The following is a 21,112-nucleotide window of genomic DNA, read 5'->3' on the forward strand; positions in this document are numbered from 1 at the left end:
GGAGAAATCAAAATCAATCAAAGCAAATTCTTTTTTCCACTTTTTTTATTTTTTTTTAATTTTTTTTATTTAAAGAGGATTTGCATGTCTGGCTTAACACATAAACCTTTTTATTGACAAGTCCTGCAATTTAAAGCACATTTTTGATATGACAACCATTATGATTTCAAGACATAATATATTGACTTTAAGTTGTTTAAAATCGTCAGTACACACAAACACGCCCACACACAAACATGTATACTGTCCATGTCCAACAGATAGTTTACTGGAATGATTTCACGAGCAACTAGAAAGTTACAAAGTAAAAAATAAACCAAAAAAACTCTTACTTTAAAAACATTCAAAAAAGTTCCAAAAGGAAATGCAAGAAAAAAACAAAAAAAAAACAAAACACAAACAGGCATCATCGACACTTAAAAGAGGATATCATTGTATTAATATCTGCTTGCAACTTGGACAACATTTTTCTGCTCCCAATGTCTCATTGGAAGTTGATGAACATCTATTACACAATTTCTAAATACATATACACACAAAGTACACATTCACAAGCCCTGCTCCTGGTCTCATTTCATTGGGAGGGAATCAAGGAAATGAGACAGTGAAGGGCGATCCTACAGCTCAATATATACCGACACCCAACACATTACATTAATAACATTTACAATATATAATAAAAGATTTTTCTTGACGGAAGAACATTTTTCAGTGGGAATTTTTGTCTTTTTGGAGATTTTTTTTTAAACAGGAGAATAATTGGAATAGTATTTGTCCTTTATTATTATAAATATTATTGTGCTGCTGGTTGAATGGTGGCTCGCACGGACGCTTTTATGCTTCTGGCTCGTAGTCTTGGCTCTCCTGCGGGGTGAACAAACATGAAATGTGATGAACTGGGTACAATTGCCGAACTGTATATCCAAGACAATTCCTCATTCTGCCATTACCAAGTTTTTTTGTTGTCAGATACAATAATTACGAATTATAGAATGAATCATAGACTTGTGTATGGAACACTGAGTATAGCAAGGACGTCATAACATAGTTATGTGTCCAATCAGATTTCTCGGATTCCAACACTGGTGACGGCACTGTCTGGGAATTGTGATATTATATGCTATGATATTTTGACAAACGCTAGCTCCATTTATTTATTTCCCAGTTCCTTTGCTGGCTCTAAACAAAAGTGACATCACTCAATTCTTCAATATGACTTCATTGTGAACTCATTGACAACAGCATTCCCCATAACGCATAACTTTTGCACTCATGGACCACATTTTATTTTTAAATCGGACAGATGGTCAGGGGGATAAAAATGTTGAAATGTGTATGGGAATATGTAAAATGCTTAATTTATTAAGAAATTTTAAAATATTTTTTAATTCCATTATTTAAGATAGACGCATTATGTAATCTAATAAAAAATGTAAATGCAACATTAAAATAAATACTGAATAAACATGAATACCTTTTTGCAACAAATACTACAGGACTCTTGCATAATATTATTATATTCTTATGTAATCCATGTCATCCTTTTGGCGTTTAGCGTGCTCACATGCAAATTGAGGGAATTTCTTTATTAGTGTTTGCAGTTGTTCATGATATTAAACTGGTTTTGCCCATTTATGTAGTTGAATAACAAATAATTCAATATCACTCATGGGTTTCAGGTTTTGTCGCCCAGCATGCAAATCTGAAAGATGACGTCAATACATGAATTATACTTAATTCATCGTCTCTGTACAGCCTATAGAGGGCAGCACCAGGCTATGCAAGAGCTTCAAGGGCGAGTCGTGAGCTCATCATCCCCAGCATCCTTCTATCTGCTCACGCCTCCTCACATTATGACAACCTTAAATTCACAGGCTGTGTAATACTCCCGGGTCATTTGATGTCTACATTAAAATTAACAGAAGGGGTTTTTCCATCAATCCAGCCAGAGAGAGGCTTAAAGCAAATTCTCTCCGCACCAAACTCCACATTTACAGCAATGCAGGGAGACCCTGACGTTACCCACAATGCACTAAGGCTGTGGACGTCATCACCACACCCATTCAGACCACGAGCGTGTGCACTGCTGAGTGTAGAGGGATGGGGGAAGGGAAGGACATGCAGGAGGAGGAAGAGGAGAACATGGATGGGATGAGCCGCTGCCTGGCAGAAACGTGAATTATGAAAAATGCAGTTTTGTTCATTTGACTGACTGATGCAGTCATGTGGAAGAAATGGCAAAGAAAAGGGAAACATGACAAATTAGATTGAAGAAGATAAAGATTAATATTTTAATCTAAAATACAAAGGATAAGGAAAGTGAAATGATGATAATAATCCTCTGCAATGCTAAACAGAAAACATTTCTTTCCATTTTCAACAATGCAATTCAAGTAAGACACTGGAAAATTGTGTGAAATAAATGTAAATGGATTTCATAGCAATATATTCAGGATAGTGGTTCTCTTCCTGGGCTGGTAATTTCTAAAAATAAACCATTTGTGTCACACTTGCTCTGTGCTGTCCCACACAACCCTGTAGGTTTGTTTATTGCGCAAGCAAGTGAGCCACAGGAAAACATTTTGCCTTTTAAGAGATAATAATAATTTATATTGACAGAGTTCTAAGTCTAATTTAACAAGGCTGTGAGTCATACTCCGGGGTGTTTAAAATATTTGATCCCTCTAAGCTAAGTGAGGTAACTAAAGCATAAACACCTCTCAGTATGATTGTAATCAACAATTCAAGACAGCGTGACTCAAAATTATGCTGAATTATATTGGTACAGGGGCGAATCTACATGGTGGCGCTTTGATAACAGTGAAATATTGGACGCTTTATAGTAAGCATTATTCAACTTCTATACCTATCTTCTCCAACACGCATAATAGCCTACAAGCATGAACAAATTTTGTCATTGTGCTTCTTAGATATGATATTGCCAATATGCAAAATGGCATCTGCCGTTTTATAATTGATCATTTTGTTTGGCTGTTAGCTAGCTAATCAGTGCATGCGATAGAAGTACTCTGTAGTACACAAAAGTAGTAAAGAAATTGGCATTAACTACTAATTTAAGGTCACCAAAATGTTTCTTTTTACTTAGAGCTGTTCCTGCTTGTATTATGAGTGTGTTGTGCATTTTATTTCATAAAATCTTGATTGCAGCTTGTACGATAAACAATGACTTCCCTGCCTTGTGCGTGTTACAGCCAAGCATGTATGAACATGTGCATGTGTGCACATCATCTTAAGGCCAATCCACTGAAAAAGTTCTCGCTAAGCCCCTGAATGGGTATTATCTACAGTCTAGCCTGTGGATGAAAAGAAAGTACGAACACGGCAAATATACACTAATGTATGGCGTCATTGAATACTGACGGACCTCTCTGATATGAACAGTTAATTGATTCAATTCTGATTTGTTAAAGCAAAATGTTTTAGTGTTTCAAAAAGCCTGCAAACTTAAAAAAAATACATAGGGCTGCACAGTGTGATGCATAAGATGTGTGAATTTTTTTTGTTTTTTTGTTGCAAGCTGATCACCTGCTGGGAGTCATCATATGGCTCTCCTTCTGGCTCCAGCATTCCCTCTGACTGGCCCTCCGTGGCCTCCTGCCCGTACTCCTCAGGCTGCGTGGCACAGAGAGAAAACAAATATGAAGGCTGAAAATATGGAGGACTGAACAGACATACCCAAACTATTGTATAGGCCGATTCATTCCCACAACGGCATAAATGCCACTTTGTATTTGCGCACATCTATTATCTATGAAAGTACCAAAAGAAAGATAACTCCACCTATGCACAGTTAGACTGCCATTTACGCTAAAGTTGACATGCAGTACTTCTGTATATCAAAATTAAAAACTAGGATCAATGTCTCTATATTGTAGCTTGTGGTGAACACGGCAACATACTGAGAGCTTTTTATGACATTTTGGCAACCTCATTTAGCGACGTGAGAGGCAAATTATGCTGTTCGAAAGATGCAGAACAGCTCTACGTTGCTATAAAAAAGGAGCTGACACATATGGATTTTTATAGGTCGATGCATTGCAGATATATGCCAGAATAAAATTACGATAATGATGCATCAGCCGATTAATTTAAAAATGTATATAGTTACTAAAATCACTAAATGTTTTTATTTTTTTATTTTTTTAAATTTGGGGGGGGGAGGTCCCATAACGCTTTCAACAACAAAGATATTAAATACAGGAAAAGCATGTAGCTGGCAAAAATTAGCCGACTTAAAAAAAATATTTGTTTGAATGCTATTTTTTTTTTTTAATTTGTTATTGTGGGGGGGAAAAGAAACGGCAAAGTGGTCTATTTTTCTCTATGAAAAAGGCTAATATCGGCCAAATAGCTGGTCGGTCCCCACTATAAACTATCATCACAAAAAAACTACAATATAATTTTTGTAATGGCAACATTTACATATTGCTGGCATTGGTCTGGAACATCTTAAGTCACAATTTGGTAATTTTTTTTTTTTTTTTTTTTTTTTTTTTAAATCTATACTATTGGTCAGTTTCAAGTTATTGACCAATATAAAATGTTAAAAATGCCTTCATCGCTCTCTTTGATTATGAAATGTTTCATTTTTCAGGACTCCTGAGGTGACTATTTTGGAGGTACAAGGTGTTGGCCCAACGCCAGAGATGTACACTACAGATCTGTTCTGCTTCACTGCAAGTGCACTTAATGTTTTGCACAACTAGCTGTCTTCCTCGGATTCAGTGCCAGGAAATCAAAGGTAATCTGATGTGTTAAACTAAAACAGTTAATAGGGGTGGAGTACTCACTTTGAGATTTCCATGAAATGTGAAATACATTACAAATAAAATCTGTTATTATTGTTGCTGTTCTTTCGTAGTAGTAGTAGTAGTAGTAGTAGTATATAGTAGTAACAACAAAGCAGCGACTATTGGAGTTTGCGCATCACTGGCTGTGCGACAATGAGACCTGAATACAAAGCTAGTGGGTCACCACTCTTATTTTTAAACCACAGCTAATCAAGTCAATTAGGTCGGGGAACAGGCCATAATCCTATGTGCTCAATCTTGCTGCAAGGGAAGCCACTGCACAGACTTCCTAAGTGAAAGCTAACATAATCAACTTTCTTTTTGAACATCACTTTATTTGGCACACAGGCAGATTCTGATGAGCTCTAATTGACAAATCGAAAAATTATTTGTAAGCAAAAACGAGCGGAGGTGTTGCTCCCTCAGAACTGTAAACAAGCCAGTAAGGTTGACTATCTTCGCGCGGCAGTGCAGAGGCTCCAACTGTGAGGATGAAGGCTGAGAAAAGGTCGAGGAGCTCGGTTTCACTCACAGCCAGCCACAGCTCGATAATATGTCAACATGTGACAGCGCTCATGCATGGAGAGGTCATTTAGGGAGAACAGCGTGATTGTGAACATGAATTGATTCCAGACGTGGGTCGCAATGAGGGTTACAACAATCTAGAATAAAAAGATTGAACTAGGTTGTATAGTGAGAATGGAGAAATAGATCATATAGAAGCTGTGGGTGTTTACTTACTCAGACGTCCATAAAAAAATAAATAAATAAATATATATATATATATATATATATATATATATATATATATATATATATATATAGAATAATTTTATTATAGTATTATTTCACTTTTGTGTGCTGTTTAGTGTTTGATTTAAGGGACAAAATACAGCTTCAAAAGCTTTGATCAAGTCAATTGCGATTCATATTTCAATGTCAAAAATGCTGTTGGAGTCAACAGAGATGCCTGACAGTGTTAAACTGCAAGATCTTGATTTCGAAAATTTAAAGTCAAGAGTTACGATTATCATATACAAAAAAAAATACATCATCACATAATGTCTTGGTGTGTAAACTGCACAATGTACATACGTTCATGTCAGATGGGAATTCGTCCTTCTTCAGAAGGCCAGTAGCGGCAGCAATGTTCTCCATCGCTCCAGTGGTCTTCTCAGCCACTATGCACACAGATAAGATGAGTTAAAAAATAGAATCCGCTTAAAAGTTAAGATGTATGTACAGGATGATGATGATGATGATGACGATTCCCATTGCACACGTCACAACAATCAGGTCTTAGAGCAGAGGTTTTCAAGATTGAATCAGATTATGGCAATTGGAATAACAATCAAACTAAAAACTCACCTGTGCCGACACTGTCTTTGGCCTTGTTGCCTAGTTAACAAAAAAAGTGAAATAGAAATAGTTTAGACACATTAAACTGTTAACATGTCATTTAATCCAACTGTAAAATTGCCTTTGTTTTTTGGACACTTTGTTAGGTATCTCCTGATTATTTAAGAAATGGTCCAGTAGAGCAATGACAAGCTGAGAGAATGATTAATATTCATTCTCTTTGAAAAGTAGCTCTTCAATCCCAATTTAAAACTGGCAGAGAGTCACATTGGATAAATATTTAGATTGTTTAACCTGCAGTGGAAAGCTTCTGTCAAGTCAAGACCTGCAACATTTAAAATACATAGAAGAAAGAATGAGAAGACACAAGGATTTGATTACTCGCGAGGAGAAGCTGACAGAGAGTTGTGCGCAGATCACAAGCTCCCAGCCCCTTCTGACACAACTCCCTACTTCTCCTCTTTTATTTGGGATTCCCTAACAGACACAATAGGCCATACACTTGCCTCTAAGGGAAATAGGAAATAACAGCAATGTGATAAGCAACTCCAGCAGTCGTAAAATACAGAGGACATCCTTTAACCATAAACTTTTACAACCACTAATCCTGGAAGTCTGTTGTTCTTCATTCCCGCATTCCAGGTGTCTTCAGGTTGAATACACATGCAGCAGCTACAAACTCATAGTGAAATACTGAATACACAGTGAAATACTAAATACATAGTTTACAACTAACTCTAGGTAATGAAAGAGAAAATATGAAATAACATATACATAATAACCCTAACATTCCCCCCTGTTTATTACATATTTGCTCAAAGTCTCATATCACCTATGAGTTACTTCAATTAGATTTTCAACTGCAGGATCATATTTATGAAAACAAATACATTTACACTCAGAGGTAATGTTAATCTTTAGTCATAGTCGGCTGGATCTGAAAATAACTCAAGCATATCATAATGTATATTATCCAATGTTTAAAATCCAGTGTGCGCAATGTCCAATGTTTCTGTATGTAATTCTCAGCATTAATAATTCAACCAGCTGTCTCTCTCCCTCTTCAAGATGGCCACAAAAACAAACATCAAAATCAAAAAGACAGCCCCAACTGTCTGATCGCATCTTACTCTCCATTCGATTCAGGAAAGGGACTCGTCTCCTTGAATTGTCCCTTCTGACACATCATGCACAGTAGACAGGCCCTGGACTTCACAGCGGTTGGGGGAACTTTGAGGGTAGCAAACAATGTGCTCCCAAAGTCTTCACTGACTTACTTGGTCAGACTTTTCACAGCGAGTCAAGCTGCTTGTTTCTCCTCTGACCTCACTTCAGTCAGGCTTCGCTCCGCAACCTGGCAAGCTGTTAGTCAATGGTACCTGTTTTGTGCCATGTGATAGGTGAATCTAGGAGAGTCGTTCAGCGATCTTCACAACCTTCGGGGCCAACAACACTTACAAGGGCCTTCCCACCTTAGGCTGGACCTTTAATCAAAGTCAGTCACTACCCTTGATGGGAGGCTTGCCTTCCTGCTGAGATAGAGAGTCATCTGGCATTTGATTAAACATTTTCACTTCCTTATCATTTAAACAATCTTCTCATATAGTCACTTGAATAAATTTCTTTCATCTGTACGGCTTAACAGGTTATTACAATAGGCAAATTTAAATGGTCTACCAGACGAAATTTCAAACGAGCTTAACTGTCTTGTTCCTTTTACAATTTCCCAAATTACTTAATCATCAATTATCTTATCTCCATGCTTTGATCATGTATTTTTCTCTCTTTTCTCTTTTTCCCTTAACAATGTAACATAAAGAAACTTTCATTCATTACTCCAAATAACTAGTACGTCATATAGAGACATGATCTGTTCACACAATGCTTCTGCCATAATAACAACATCCAGTTGTTTTTCTGGAACAATTTCAACTCATTGTTAAATTTTTTAAGACCATCAATCAGTACTTGTTAATATTGACATTGTCTTACTTTTTGTTCAATTCCATAAAATCCATAGCCACTAACAGAAATCCCAGAATATTAGAAACATCAATTCCATGTATAACAAAATTCTAAAACAAAATTCCAAAAACATAAAAACTTAAAAAATTAAAAACATAAAATTTGTATGTGGTATTGCCGCATTGTTACCAACTCCCCCCTTTTGAGACATCTTTATGGCTCACAACTCAAAATCATTGTCCAAGCCACTTCATATAATCTTATGCTGCATGCAATTTAAAATAATTTCACAATATTTACAAAAGGTTTTCATTTTTTCCCTTTTTTTTTTTTCCCACTACAGTGTTCCCTCGTATATCAGTGGGTTAACCTTCATACAGTCATTTTCCTCTTCCAAAAAATTACACAGTTGTACAAAAATCCACAAAATCAGCACCTTTTTTCTTTTTTAACAACTATGGAATTTAAAAACAATTGGGACCCTGTAGCCTTCATCGCTCTGGCCCTAATTTGCGAAAGAACACTGTAGTTTACATGTCTTGGACGGATAGAATTTTATAGTCTACCCATAGCATAGTAGTAGTCTGGCATTTCTTCAAAACTAATTGTATCATACTACATCTTGTATTGTTTACAACCATATAATCAAGTTTAAATGTAACACATCTTTCCCAAAGCCATATGTAGTTAATAATAAAGCCACCATGAATATCAATCATCTTGTAAACAATTAATATAAAATACTGGCTTAAATTCTACTTCATGCATTCTTAACAAAACTCATAACCATGTCAGCAATTAATTATCTGTTCAAATGGCCTTCCAATATCTTCGTGAAGCCACTACTATCATTGTTCAATTTAAATCACAAACTGCATTTTTCACATTCATCTATCTATTCAAATTTGTCAAACATTGTCGTTGTTATCAGTATCTCAATTCAATTTCAGTAGTAACATTGCTAGCCTAAGCATCCACCCAATTCATGTATAATTGCACAGCCAAATCAACCTGTGGGTGTTTTCGTTTTAAAACAGCATAAATCACAAACATCAAAAGTTCATAACAGGTCACAATTTCACTCAGGAATTTAAGATATCATTTTGTAATTTGTTTCAAATCTTAGGACCGACAAAATAACTTTGTTTATCATTGGGTCTCCATCATAACCACTTTACAATCAAAACATCTAAACAACATCTAAATATTACACCCTTGTTGCACAAAAGTGTAATACACCTTTATTTACATCATTCTCCAATTTCTTCTTACTTTTAAGTTGTTGCTGGTTTTCATTTCACAGCTCAATTTTCTATCATGCCATAAAAGAATTTTGTCCATGCAAGTCAAAATCTGACTTCCCAAATGTACCCAAACAATTTCGAATTGCTTGAGAGGGTATTGTGGGACATTCACAATATCCTTGTAGTAATAATATATATATATATGTATGTATATTTCCCTTCCAGTGCAAATTTAGACCAGAATATACAATTTGGGTATACTGTTATAGTACTTATTCATTCCTCAAATTTTCATCAAGAATCCAAATGATCTAATAATGTATTTCCAGTTCGTATGTTTAGTATTTTCAATCAGCACACCTGCCCTTTGCGAGTCCTTAATCACTAGTCTAATTTATCTCCAATTCAGCATTTTACTCAAATAAATCATCTTTAGCATAGATGATATCTGATCTGTTTGCTCTGATTTCCACTTACTTACATGTTGTCAAGAAACCCAACATCAGAATGAATGAATGAATGAATGAATGAATTCATAAGGAAGCAGGTTAAACAGTTCTTCCTATTTAGTTTTAAAGAAAAACAAAAGTTCTGTCATCTCTATTTGTTCTGCCATAATTGTTATATGCAGTGTCACTGTATCAAACTCATCATCAGTTTACAGGTAGTCAGTCAACTGTGACACTCGTAGGTGTGGCATTGTTTTCGTTCTCACATTTATGCTCAGAGTGACATAGCTTATCATCTCCCTTCTTTACAATCAGTTCCCTCACTTTTTGTAGTAAGGCGTCAGCTATCATTTAAGAATTTATTTAGGATATAGACTACGTCGTAAAAATGCAAAGATCCTACACCTTTCACATAGCGATATCCCTTTTTCTACTCAACTTATCTTTTTATTACCATGTTGCCATCTAATGTAGACACCAAGACTAGGTCTAATCCAATTTAATATAATTCTGCTTACTGGTTTCGTTTCATCTTTGTTTTTATGTTCACCTTGTTCAAATAAATGGCCGTTTTTCCACCAACAACAATTACCAGGGCAATAAAAATTCCTCATGGGGCATCCAAGTACTATCTCGGCAGCAGGGTCTCGCTAACCTAGGGTGGTTACTTTGAGGGGTCAGTATTTTTACAGCAGCTCGTCTCAATCAAACTCATTTAAATTAATTACAGAGAACTCTAAGACACTGTAAAAACACAATTCTAAATTCCCTGCTGAACTTTTACAACCAAAAACTCACTTTACCCAGAACTCAAAGATCCTGGGCTTGTTGGTGGAAAAGCAACTATTAATAATTGTGCTCTTTTAAGAACATTCAAATTCAATTATAAATGCCATTTTTTTCTTCTTAATCAAATACATATCTCAGCTATTTATTTATTTTAAATAACTCACCACTAATAAAAGGTTTGCCTTCTAAACCATTTTAATAATCTTTTCCCTTCAATGCCTATTTTACGTATCAGGTTCTGGTGAGGGAGAATTTGTTAGATTTCACACTCAATCACAGCAGGAGCGAAAACAGAATTCAATTAAGAAAACATTCCTCCGTGTAACCAATCTTTTATACAAACTTTAGGACTATATTCAAAACAACATTGTAAAGGCTCTTTCTTACAATTTTATGTTGTTCTCTAATCTGGATCTGCATGAGTCACACCAAATCTATTAGTAAATGTAAACACCACAGTAATGAATTTTTAGAACATTTAACTCCTAGTAAGTATTTTCAAATTCAGTCAACAAGGTTTAAATTACTTCCTGTCTTACTCTGTTAGAAAGTCATGAAGTCATTGCATTTCACTATAGAAGCTTCTATTATCAGTGTGATATCAAGGCCTTCCCCATTTGGCCATTTGACAAATGGTGCCTCTACACACTTTACAATATAGTCATAGCTGAAAACTATCATTACTTACTTAATTCAAAGTTTCAAATTTCTTTAAACTAGTATTTAGTAGACTAGATTTGCATTATTTATCAAATAATCTATATCATTTGCCTTAACTTTATACACTCATTAGAGGGTTCATTACCATAATTTAAACATACTCTTCTAACCAAAGTCTGTAATCAAGAATTGATCTGCCTCTTTACAGATAGGAATGTTCCACTTCAATCATAAATCTTTCACAGCAAGGAGAGACTTGTTAAATCCTTGTTCACAAAAAGTGGAGGAGAGTCACGCTCTCTGTAGGGTCAGACTGCACCACCCCACTTCATGTCTTGTGCCAAATGTTTCTAATTTAATTACTCAGCCTTATTGTCATTTGTCTTCTGTGTAAACTTTTATTCGTACATTTTCATAGGCACGGTATAGTTTCAGTTTAAAAGTGACTTTTCTGTGGCCTGTTAGCTATCCTCTCTTTTGGAGAGCTTTTATTTTATTTCCTTTTATAGCCCTTGCTTCTCCCTCAAAATGAGGTGTTTTATGTCCATAAATACCTTAGGTCAATTCTTATCTCTGCGCCTGAGTCGTAATTTTACCACCCCCTGTCAATCTTTTAACTTATCTGGAAATCTATCCATTTTATTTAATTTTATCAACATTCAAACTTTCAACCAACTATCAGAGATCCACAGCCACCTAATGTAGTGAGGTAGCATAATATTAGGTATAAAAAAAAATGAATATGTTTATTGCTTAACATTAAATCATTCCTTCACTACATATCAAATATAGTGATATTTGAAATCTGACCCATTATCTGTACCACTCAGTTATTAATCCAATAATAACCAAAAATCTTCTCAGTTATTAAATTCAGTTATAACACCTTCTTCTTCCGAAAGTTATTGATTTTTATTTTTATTTTTTTTTTAAAGAATCATTCACCTAAATAATCATCACAACTACACATTTTGCCTGTCATCTGATCACAATTTTTAATTGTCATTTAAACCTAGAATATAAATTGTATAATTGTGTAATCAATTACTTACATTGCTTCCTATCACTGTCAATTTTCCATAGAAATCATATTAGTTCATTTATATGACTAACACAGCAGTCCTTTACCGTTTTTTCTTTTCTAACTCCTCTAATCATTTTAAACTATCTATTTTATACTTTTGAGGGTAATTTCTTAACTCAGTGTCCTCTAACATTACACTTCCTTCCTGTCTTATCATCATCATCTACACCACCACAACTTGTTCTAAACACTTCACAAATCCCACTTACAATCATCCACTAATTCATCTTCTCTTTGTCCAGTTGTTCTAATTCTACCATAATCAATTCTACTTTCGTGTTTCTCTCTTACTTTTATCATTTCCCATGCTCAAATCAATCCAACAAAAAGGATTTTTTTTTTTTTTTCCTGTCAGAAGTTCAACAACTTGTCATCAATCACCTACTTAACTCACTCTCAAACAATTAGCTTTACCATCCAAAAACAAAAATACACAATTTTCACCTGAGGACCGGGTGATGACCCCTTCTGGGACCACTTTTTGGTCCACGCACCTCATATTTGATACAGACCAAAATTTCTCAATTTCACCGTTTTAACATAGTTATGTTAGACACGATCTAACAACCCCTTATACACGATTTAAACCCTTTTAGCCGTCATCTTTAGACAATATGACACACAGACACATACAAGAGCTCACAGAGACAAACACAATGAGAAGCCACACACATATACTTTTACAGACAATACACGTATGCCTCGATATCATTAGGCTGTTAAAGCTCCAACTTTCCATTTCATTTTATTCCTTATTTCATATTGTAGTGGATTACCATTATTATTCTTATTATTTTTACTATTGTAAATTAAGCTGGCCAGCAAAAGTATATCTTGTAATCCACGTATTTAAATGCTATATTTTAGATGGATCTAATTTTTCTATGAACATCCAATCCTTACTGGATAGTTCATCTTGTAGCTCACTTTTACTGTTTATTTTCCCCCATTTTATATGAATTTGGTACAGTCCGTGAACCTAGAGTTTCCTAGGGACTGATGTTCAAATAACAGGGTGACAATAAATTTCTCACTGTGGTAATTCTCAAGCTTCTACCCAACAGGGCGGAGAATTCTTGCCTTTGCTTCCACAATGAGTTGTCACTTACAATCCTGTTTGTTTAAAATGAAGTAAGTATCAAGTGACACAATACTTCCATTCACTTCACACATTCACACAAGGCCCTTTTATTTTCTGCGTTTCACGGAATTTAAGTACGTACACGACTCCGGCATCGTCTCTTTACACGGACGTTACTCTGCTCCGTTCCCTTTACTTGCCATTGACTAGTATTCACAAGGTTTTTCCTCTTTACACGGACGTTACTGGGCTCCGTTCCCTTCACTTCACGGACGTTACCGGGCTCCGTTCCCTTTACTTGCCATTGACTAGTATTCACAAGGTTTTACTCACTATTGCGTCTGTACCTTCGCGCAATCTTTTTCACTCACACTTTCCCCCGGAAAGTAAACTTTTTCTCACCTAGATGTCTTCTCGTCCTTTGGATTCCCGTCAGCCTTCCAGATCCCAGTCACAGAGACGAAATCCAGTCCCGGAAAAGGGTAGTATTTGCCGTGGCCACGGTCTTGCTGGAGGTCGACTCTGCAACTGGAATCCTTTAGGCGTCTTGGGATCCGGCTCGAAAGGACCAAATTAATGTCAAGTCAAGACCTGCAACATTTAAAATACATAGAAGAAAGAATGAGAAGACACAAGGATTTGATTACTCGCGAGGAGAAGCTGACAGAGAGTTGTGCGCAGATCACAAGCTCCCAGCCCCTTCTGACACAACTCCCTACTTCTCCTCTTTTATTTGGGATTCCCTAACAGACACAATAGGCCATACACTTGCCTCTAAGGGAAATAGGAAATAACAGCAATGTGATAAGCAACTCCAGCAGTCGTAAAATACAGAGGACATCCTTTAACCATAAACTTTTACAACCACTAATCCTGGAAGTCTGTTGTTCTTCATTCCCGCATTCCAGGTGTCTTCAGGTTGAATACACATGCAGCAGCTACAAACTCATAGTGAAATACTGAATACACAGTGAAATACTAAATACATAGTTTACAACTAACTCTAGGTAATGAAAGAGAAAATATGAAATAACATATACATAATAACCCTAACAGCTTCCCTTCTGGATGTTTCCTTCTGACCACTCTAGAAAAATCTATTCCAAGATGAGTGAAAGGTCACTTATATCAGACCACCTCAGAATGACAAGCTTGTGTCTTCACCATGACCAGAGTAACAATTTTTCAAAGCCCTAAAGGAGCTTGAGCTGCAGTGTAAATGTGATATTGTCTGGTTCTTAGTCCAAAATTGCAACAGCCCGCCTGAAACCAAACAGTCAGTCCCGGCAGACTTTCATTTCCTGATGTATAATGATAGTCTAGCAAGAAGTGGGTAGGACACTGTATAAAACGTTATCACTATATTTTATTAGAAGTTGATTATTTTCCAGAAACATAAGGATCACTGCATGTGTCATACCCAAAATGGAATAAGATACTACAGAAGAGCAGAAAATATGCCAAATATATGGTGCACTAAAATATTTAGCTAAATGTGATTTTAATTCAGACCAAGATTCAAGAAGTGATTTAGAAATTTGTTTCTAAATACTGTACATTTGTTTTTGAGTCTTGACATGAGTCGCCCCTCTCTCATTATATAAGAACTTTTGTGCCTTTGTTAAGATTAGTAGTTATCCAGCGTAATTACGGCATGCAGTTAGCGAGACTGCTATGCCTAGAACTCCAAAATGCATCTTCCCTTCTGATAGCTGGCTTGTGTGGTCGCTTTAGAGAGCCTTGTTGACTGCCATGAGTGTGCGCATTACACACAGAGAAAGGTGAAATGGCAAGGAATGTGTGTGGGGGGGGGGTGACTTGAAAGCCAGCACGTCGACTGAGGCTTCAGGCTGGTGTGGTGGACGGTTTAGAGCGCATCATTGTATGGCCATGAGTGTGTGCACGTAACACAGAAAAAGGCAGAATAGCAAGGAAGGGGGCTGACTTGAAAGCCAACATTTGGACCCAGGTTGTGGTGGATGCTTTAGAGCGCCTCGTTGTTGACACATCACGTTGAGAGGGTGGAAGAGGGAATGGGAAAACTGTCAGCATAAGGCCGCTTTAGAGTGCCTCATTGTCACGGCGTGGGGGGGCATATGATGCAGTTCACGTTATCTGATTCTGTTTTAATACAAATCAAATTTTTTAAAGTGATTATCACAATGCAATTCCCTCACATCATATCACAATTGTTTCTCGTTATTTGTATGTCTGCTTACGTTATGACGGAAGTGGATTTTTAAACATGAGATAAGCGTGATGCATGAAACTGCCATGTGGTATTAAGAACAATGGGCAGATCCTAACCTGACATGGTAGGCCATTAAAACCTTGTAACAACTAGTGGCAGCAGTTTCGGGTTGTTCCACTCCTGTAATTATAAGCTGTCTGTGAAAGTACTGGGCCATGTAATGATTAGTTTCACAGATATTTAAAGACTCCCACATAGCTCACATCTCCAAACTGGCCACAGATATGAAGGCACCAGGGAGCAATTTATTTAAGAGACTTAATCAACTTTACTGCGGGTTTGAAATACAACCACATCATTGTTCAATTGTTTGACCTTTTGGCAGCTCTCATCCATCAGCACTTTACTTCACTTAGCTATTTGGCCAATCTACTCCAGTATATGCCCAGTGGTCCTGAATCTGATCTCACGGGGGCTCTGGAAGTAACTAGGTAACATCCACATGCATTATTGGTCCCTGAGGACCATTGAAAGGCAGCGGAGGAGAAGTCAAATGATGAAGCTTTCTACAAACGGCAGCCTCGGAGCAAACCTAAATCGAGGAAACGCATCCATGTGAAAACAACACACAAGTGGACTGTGCTGGAAGAATTACTACTACACTCCCATAAATGATGGCTATTGCTAGAGAAGGCAAACTCTGTTGTGTTTTGCGGTTTTGCCCGAAATACATACCCCACATAAATAAGAAGAGCTCCACAGTTATTAGGTTAGTATACGTAATCTTTAGCTTCTTTTGATATCTATCTAGCCCTGCGATTGGCTGGCAACCAGTCCAGGGTGTCCCCCCCGCCTACTGCCCAGAGCTAGCTGAGATAGGCGCCAGCACCCCCCGCGACCCTTGTGAGGAATAAGCAGTCAAGAAAATGGATGTCTGTCTGTCTGTCTGTCTGTCTATCTACTAAAGTACAACCCTCACATTTTTAGTTAGGGGTGGACTCACTTTTGTTGCCAGAGATTTTGCTACTAATGGCTGTATTTTGAGAGAGCAATAAGTTTATTATATAAGATATACACTTTTCATTGTGTCAAAATGTAATTTAATCAGTGTTGTCTCATGAAAGTTTATATATCTGCAGAAATGTGAGGGGTGTGCTTTCTTTTGTAAGATACTGTATATATCCATCCATCCATTACTTGTAGCACTTATCCTCACTAGGGTCAAACAAGATAACCGAAACATTGTAAACACTCTTACTTTATATGAGTTAATGCAGTTTTACACAACTACAAGGTGATGGGGCAAATTGTTACTTCACCAACACTGTCTATGGATACTGATCAACTGTGATAATATACATTGCTTAAAAAATCATATCATTTGATTGTGCATATGTATAATCAATGTTTAATATGTAACATACAGGAAGACTTCTGCTCTACGAATGGCAACAGGTGGATACGTAGGCTTACTGTATTGTACCTTGGCTTCTGCCATCTAATAGACCAGCATTTAATTATTCTGGCTGTCACTTTACATTAATGGTTTAGACAAATGAAGATTGGTTGAGAATTACTGTAGTACAGCGTCACCAACAACAGGATGCAGAAGCACAAACACTACGCTGCTGTGTTACATTTTGTGTTCAGCAACAAGCATAGACGACTCTGGAGGATGTGAAAAGGAGCCAGCAAGCATTTTGACTGCCGCCTGACATGTTTGCGGCTCATGATGAGTGACAAGCACACTAGTAATTGGATTTCAGCTAAGATCTCATTGCGGAGATACATCTGACAACTTCTACTTTTGTCTCCGCAATAATGTGTGAATGCACATGTATGGAGTGTGATCGCATCAGTGATGGCAACCACCAGGGGTTTCCATTTTGGGCCCTCTCACAAAGGGGGATATACTGTACCTGAAGGTGTGCAATTCAAGACTAGAACAATATTTAAGGAAATGCGCCTCTAAAGTGACAGAAAATGGAAAGGTTGAACTACAGGACCACCGGGAGACTCAAAATCAGTAAAAAAGGATGAAAATAAACAAAAATGGATCTGCACTGCATATACATATCTCTCTTTACTGGCTGCCCAGTAATATGGCCAAATCAGAAGAAATGTATGTTTTGTGTAGTCTGACTCTTTAACTGACGCACATCTCCCAAATGAGCATAATTTCAGTTTGCTTTTTTCCCAGGCATCTGCTACGTCATAAGAGTTACTACACAAGTTACTTTTTTTTTTTTTTTTTTTGCATTTTGCATGCAATAATTCTCTAAACAGTATACTGTACTGAATGTATACTGTACATTCATTTCGCTCGCTCATTGGCTTTGCCTGCCATCAAGTGCACATAGACATGTGGCACGTGCTTCCCCACCCCCACCCCATCTCCTGCTTGTAGCTCTGTCAAGTGAGGCGAGAGGCCATAAGGACATTCAGAGCATCGTATCAGCTACAATTACTCCTCACCACAGTGCACTATATCTTACAACTGCTGATATTGATGCTATTTAGTAGCTGGTTGTTGAAATTGCCTCGGTAATTAATGGCACAGTGCATCGATCTGCATACATTTAAACACGCGTATTGATCATGTGTCTTGCGGGATGTGTAATAGACTTAATGCGGCAAAAAACACTTTTTTTTTTTTTTTTCTCTCTCTTTAACCCGGTGGGTGCATCTTTTACGTACACGTTAACATAATGTGTTTTATATAATAGTTCATATTAACATAGCAAAGGGGATATCAATTTCCCTACAGTGGATGTCAATTCCAGATTTGGGATCATCTTACCTACGAACATAACTCCTTCTTTAGTCTTCTCAGCCGCCACGGCAACTCCTTCCTTGGTCTTCTCTGCAGCCACAGCCACACCCTCCTTGGCTTTGGACAAACCCTTCATCAACACGTCCATCTTGGCGGAGCAACTGTGGGCAAAGCAACATGTGTGTAGTCAATCATAACCATGTTAAGTGTTTCATACTAACCAGCCACTGAAATAGTTAACTATACTCAATGTATTCATTGATAACATGCAGTGGTGTCCATGATGGGGAAATGGGAGCTGCAACGCCCCCTGTGGTGGATCCTGACAGCTGCAGTCCGGCCAACAGGCTTGTAGGAATATAGCCACTGTGTTCACTCATGCATTCACGGCCCTTTTCAACATCCTCCCCCGTGCATTAAATATTGAAGAGCGAAAAGATTTCAATGAAATGGTTAATTGTGGAGGAGGTCATTAATTATTGCTCACTTGTAATGCTACGCTCAGTAGTGGGGAGATGCATGCCTGGGAACAAACCCGGGCTTTTTTTTTTTTTTTTTAATGGTGACTACACAGCATATTCATGGAGGTGGCATTTATTACTGGGGGATGGGAGCACTTCAATTTCTACACGCATCACGGTGTTAATTAAACACACATGGAGGATAACACCATAGATTGCACCAATTTGCGCACAAATTGAATATGCTAAATTTGAATCGGACGCCATCGTGTATGCTGCAGATGAATTATTTGATAACGTGCAGTCATTTAGTGAGCGGTTGAGGGCATTTATAATAGCAACATGCAGCCTAACATTTGAAATAAAAAGTATTCACTACGCCGATTCTACGGTGTCTTCAAATGGCGGTGGCCGCTAAACACACCGAGAAATGACACTTATAAGCCAATTAACGAATACAAAAGGTGTCCTTACCTATGTACAAATAGCCTCGACTTGTCCGCTTGGTGGTCGATCGAGTGGAACTATCGTGTTTTTAAGAGCAGCGATATCTTGCAATGATACGGTGGGCCTTCCTCACGATGATCTCCACCAACAGTGCGGCTGAGACCGTCACGTACCCCTTCCTTCCCGTCCCCTCCCACCCCCTGCACGCCTCCACCCTCATAGCCAGCCTCCCACACTATATTGATCACCCCCCGGCTCGATGTCACCTGCTACGGCGAGCAAAATGGCTTGAAACAGGGTGACATCGCGATGTACTCTACGCGCTAATGATGAATTCCTTTCTTTTTCATTATAACAACGGTCTGGATGGTTATAGGAAAATAGGCACATGATCACTGTATGCTCTAGTTGTGTGAGTCGATTTGTTCAAATAAATCCTTTTTCGTTACTGGATATGCGCGACGATTTCTACACTCAAACAGTGCTTGGAATGCAATGCCACAAGCTACTGGGGAGTTATTCAAATTTTCTAATATAGCTACAAAACCTCAAAGCATAGTATTTTTTTCCACGATACAACCTTCCAGCAATGCCATCTGCATTGGGCAAGCTGTGCTCCTGCATGAGATTGGTCCATATCGTGTGTGCAGGTGGTGGTAGTAGCGTTTCATTAACATAAGGGGTGCATTTTATATTGACTTTTGTTCTTCCCCTGCAAGATAACGATAGAAAGGCCCAGTTTTTAAGGTACTTTATATTACATATATCTTACATTACATTTTATACGTTTTGCACACTGACAATTATGCAACTTGTCCTGGAATTTTCTGTATCAAAAAATCTTAGTAAGACATACTATCAAGTTTTCATGTAAGTCTAGGTCAGAGGTGTCAAATGTGTCCTTCATATTGATGCGTTTAAAGTCTACAAGGAGAAAGTACAATACACACGGGGGTCTGCTATTCCTGTAGGGATTCACGTTACAAGCGGTGTTTTTTTTTTTTTTTTTTTTTTTTTTTGTATGAGTCTATTCCACCCCCACTCCTCTTTGACGTGCTTATAGTGACGCATTCCTGGGTGTCATAGGCGAGTGGTGGCGAATTCCTGCCCCAAACTTCCCTCGGGTGTTAGGAAATCCCAGCTAGCTAAGCTCTCCTTGAACTATCCCCCCTCTTTTGTCGTTACTGGGCCAAGATAGGCAAACAAGAACTGTGTGGCCGCCATGTTGGCCTACATTCGAGTAATACAGACAAGCGACGGTGTGAGGAGAAACGCTGTTTCACTAAATTGAGTGTCAAACAATATCCTCTTATGGTATTAAGAATTATATTCTTGGAGTCTTGTGGACAGCAAAACGTCGTAACTCTGTCCTTGGTGTTGATTTGACTCTGTCCATGGTGCTGAAAATGTATAACTCGCTCACGGGCACGAGGATGTTGCGACCCAAATGGGATACCCGTCGAGATCTTTTAAGAATACAGTAGGCCTACTATAAATACCATTTAACCGTGTGGATTTTTTTTCAGACTCATGTAAGCGGAAGAACTGTACAGTAATGTATGTCTTTAACAATTGTGAGCTAAAGTTGCCCTCTTGTGGTCGTTTGTAAGAATGCTACTTGTAGTCTTGTGGGGAAAACATTATTCAATGTACGGTATCCTGAGAATTCCCCATCCATGGCCTCATTTAAGATAAATGTAAAATATCATCACTTGCAAAACTGATTTGTAGTGAATACATTCTGTCTTGTACCAGCCTCCAAACCACCAGAATCTGGCAATAATAAAAATTACCTTGA

At 37.6% G+C, this 21,112-nt stretch overlaps 1 protein-coding gene and 1 long non-coding RNA gene across 2 annotated transcripts in view; one reads left to right on the top strand and one right to left on the bottom strand.

Annotated features, from left to right (window-relative positions):
• Positions 1–87: 87 nt before the first annotated feature.
• sncb (synuclein, beta) lies at positions 88–19,511 on the bottom strand. The gene is made up of 6 exons (XM_077533002.1): positions 19,342–19,511; positions 18,434–18,567; positions 6,180–6,209; positions 5,907–5,992; positions 3,547–3,633; positions 88–864 (listed from the first exon to the last, which is right to left on the bottom strand). Exons 2-6 carry the CDS (start codon positions 18,552–18,554, stop codon positions 835–837), a joined length of 354 nt encoding a protein of 117 aa, XP_077389128.1. The 5' UTR covers positions 18,555–18,567; positions 19,342–19,511; the 3' UTR covers positions 88–834.
• Positions 4,626–21,112, top strand: part of LOC144026359 (uncharacterized) — a 255,125-nt gene continuing 238,638 nt past the window's right edge. The window contains exon 1 of the long non-coding RNA XR_013285114.1: positions 4,626–4,762. This is a non-coding gene — a long non-coding RNA (uncharacterized LOC144026359). The remainder of the gene's footprint in view (positions 4,763–21,112) is intronic.

The sequence above is a fragment of the Festucalex cinctus genome, chromosome 9, assembly GCF_051991245.1.
Source record: "Festucalex cinctus isolate MCC-2025b chromosome 9, RoL_Fcin_1.0, whole genome shotgun sequence".
In the NCBI taxonomy this organism is placed as follows: domain Eukaryota; kingdom Metazoa; phylum Chordata; class Actinopteri; order Syngnathiformes; family Syngnathidae; genus Festucalex; species Festucalex cinctus.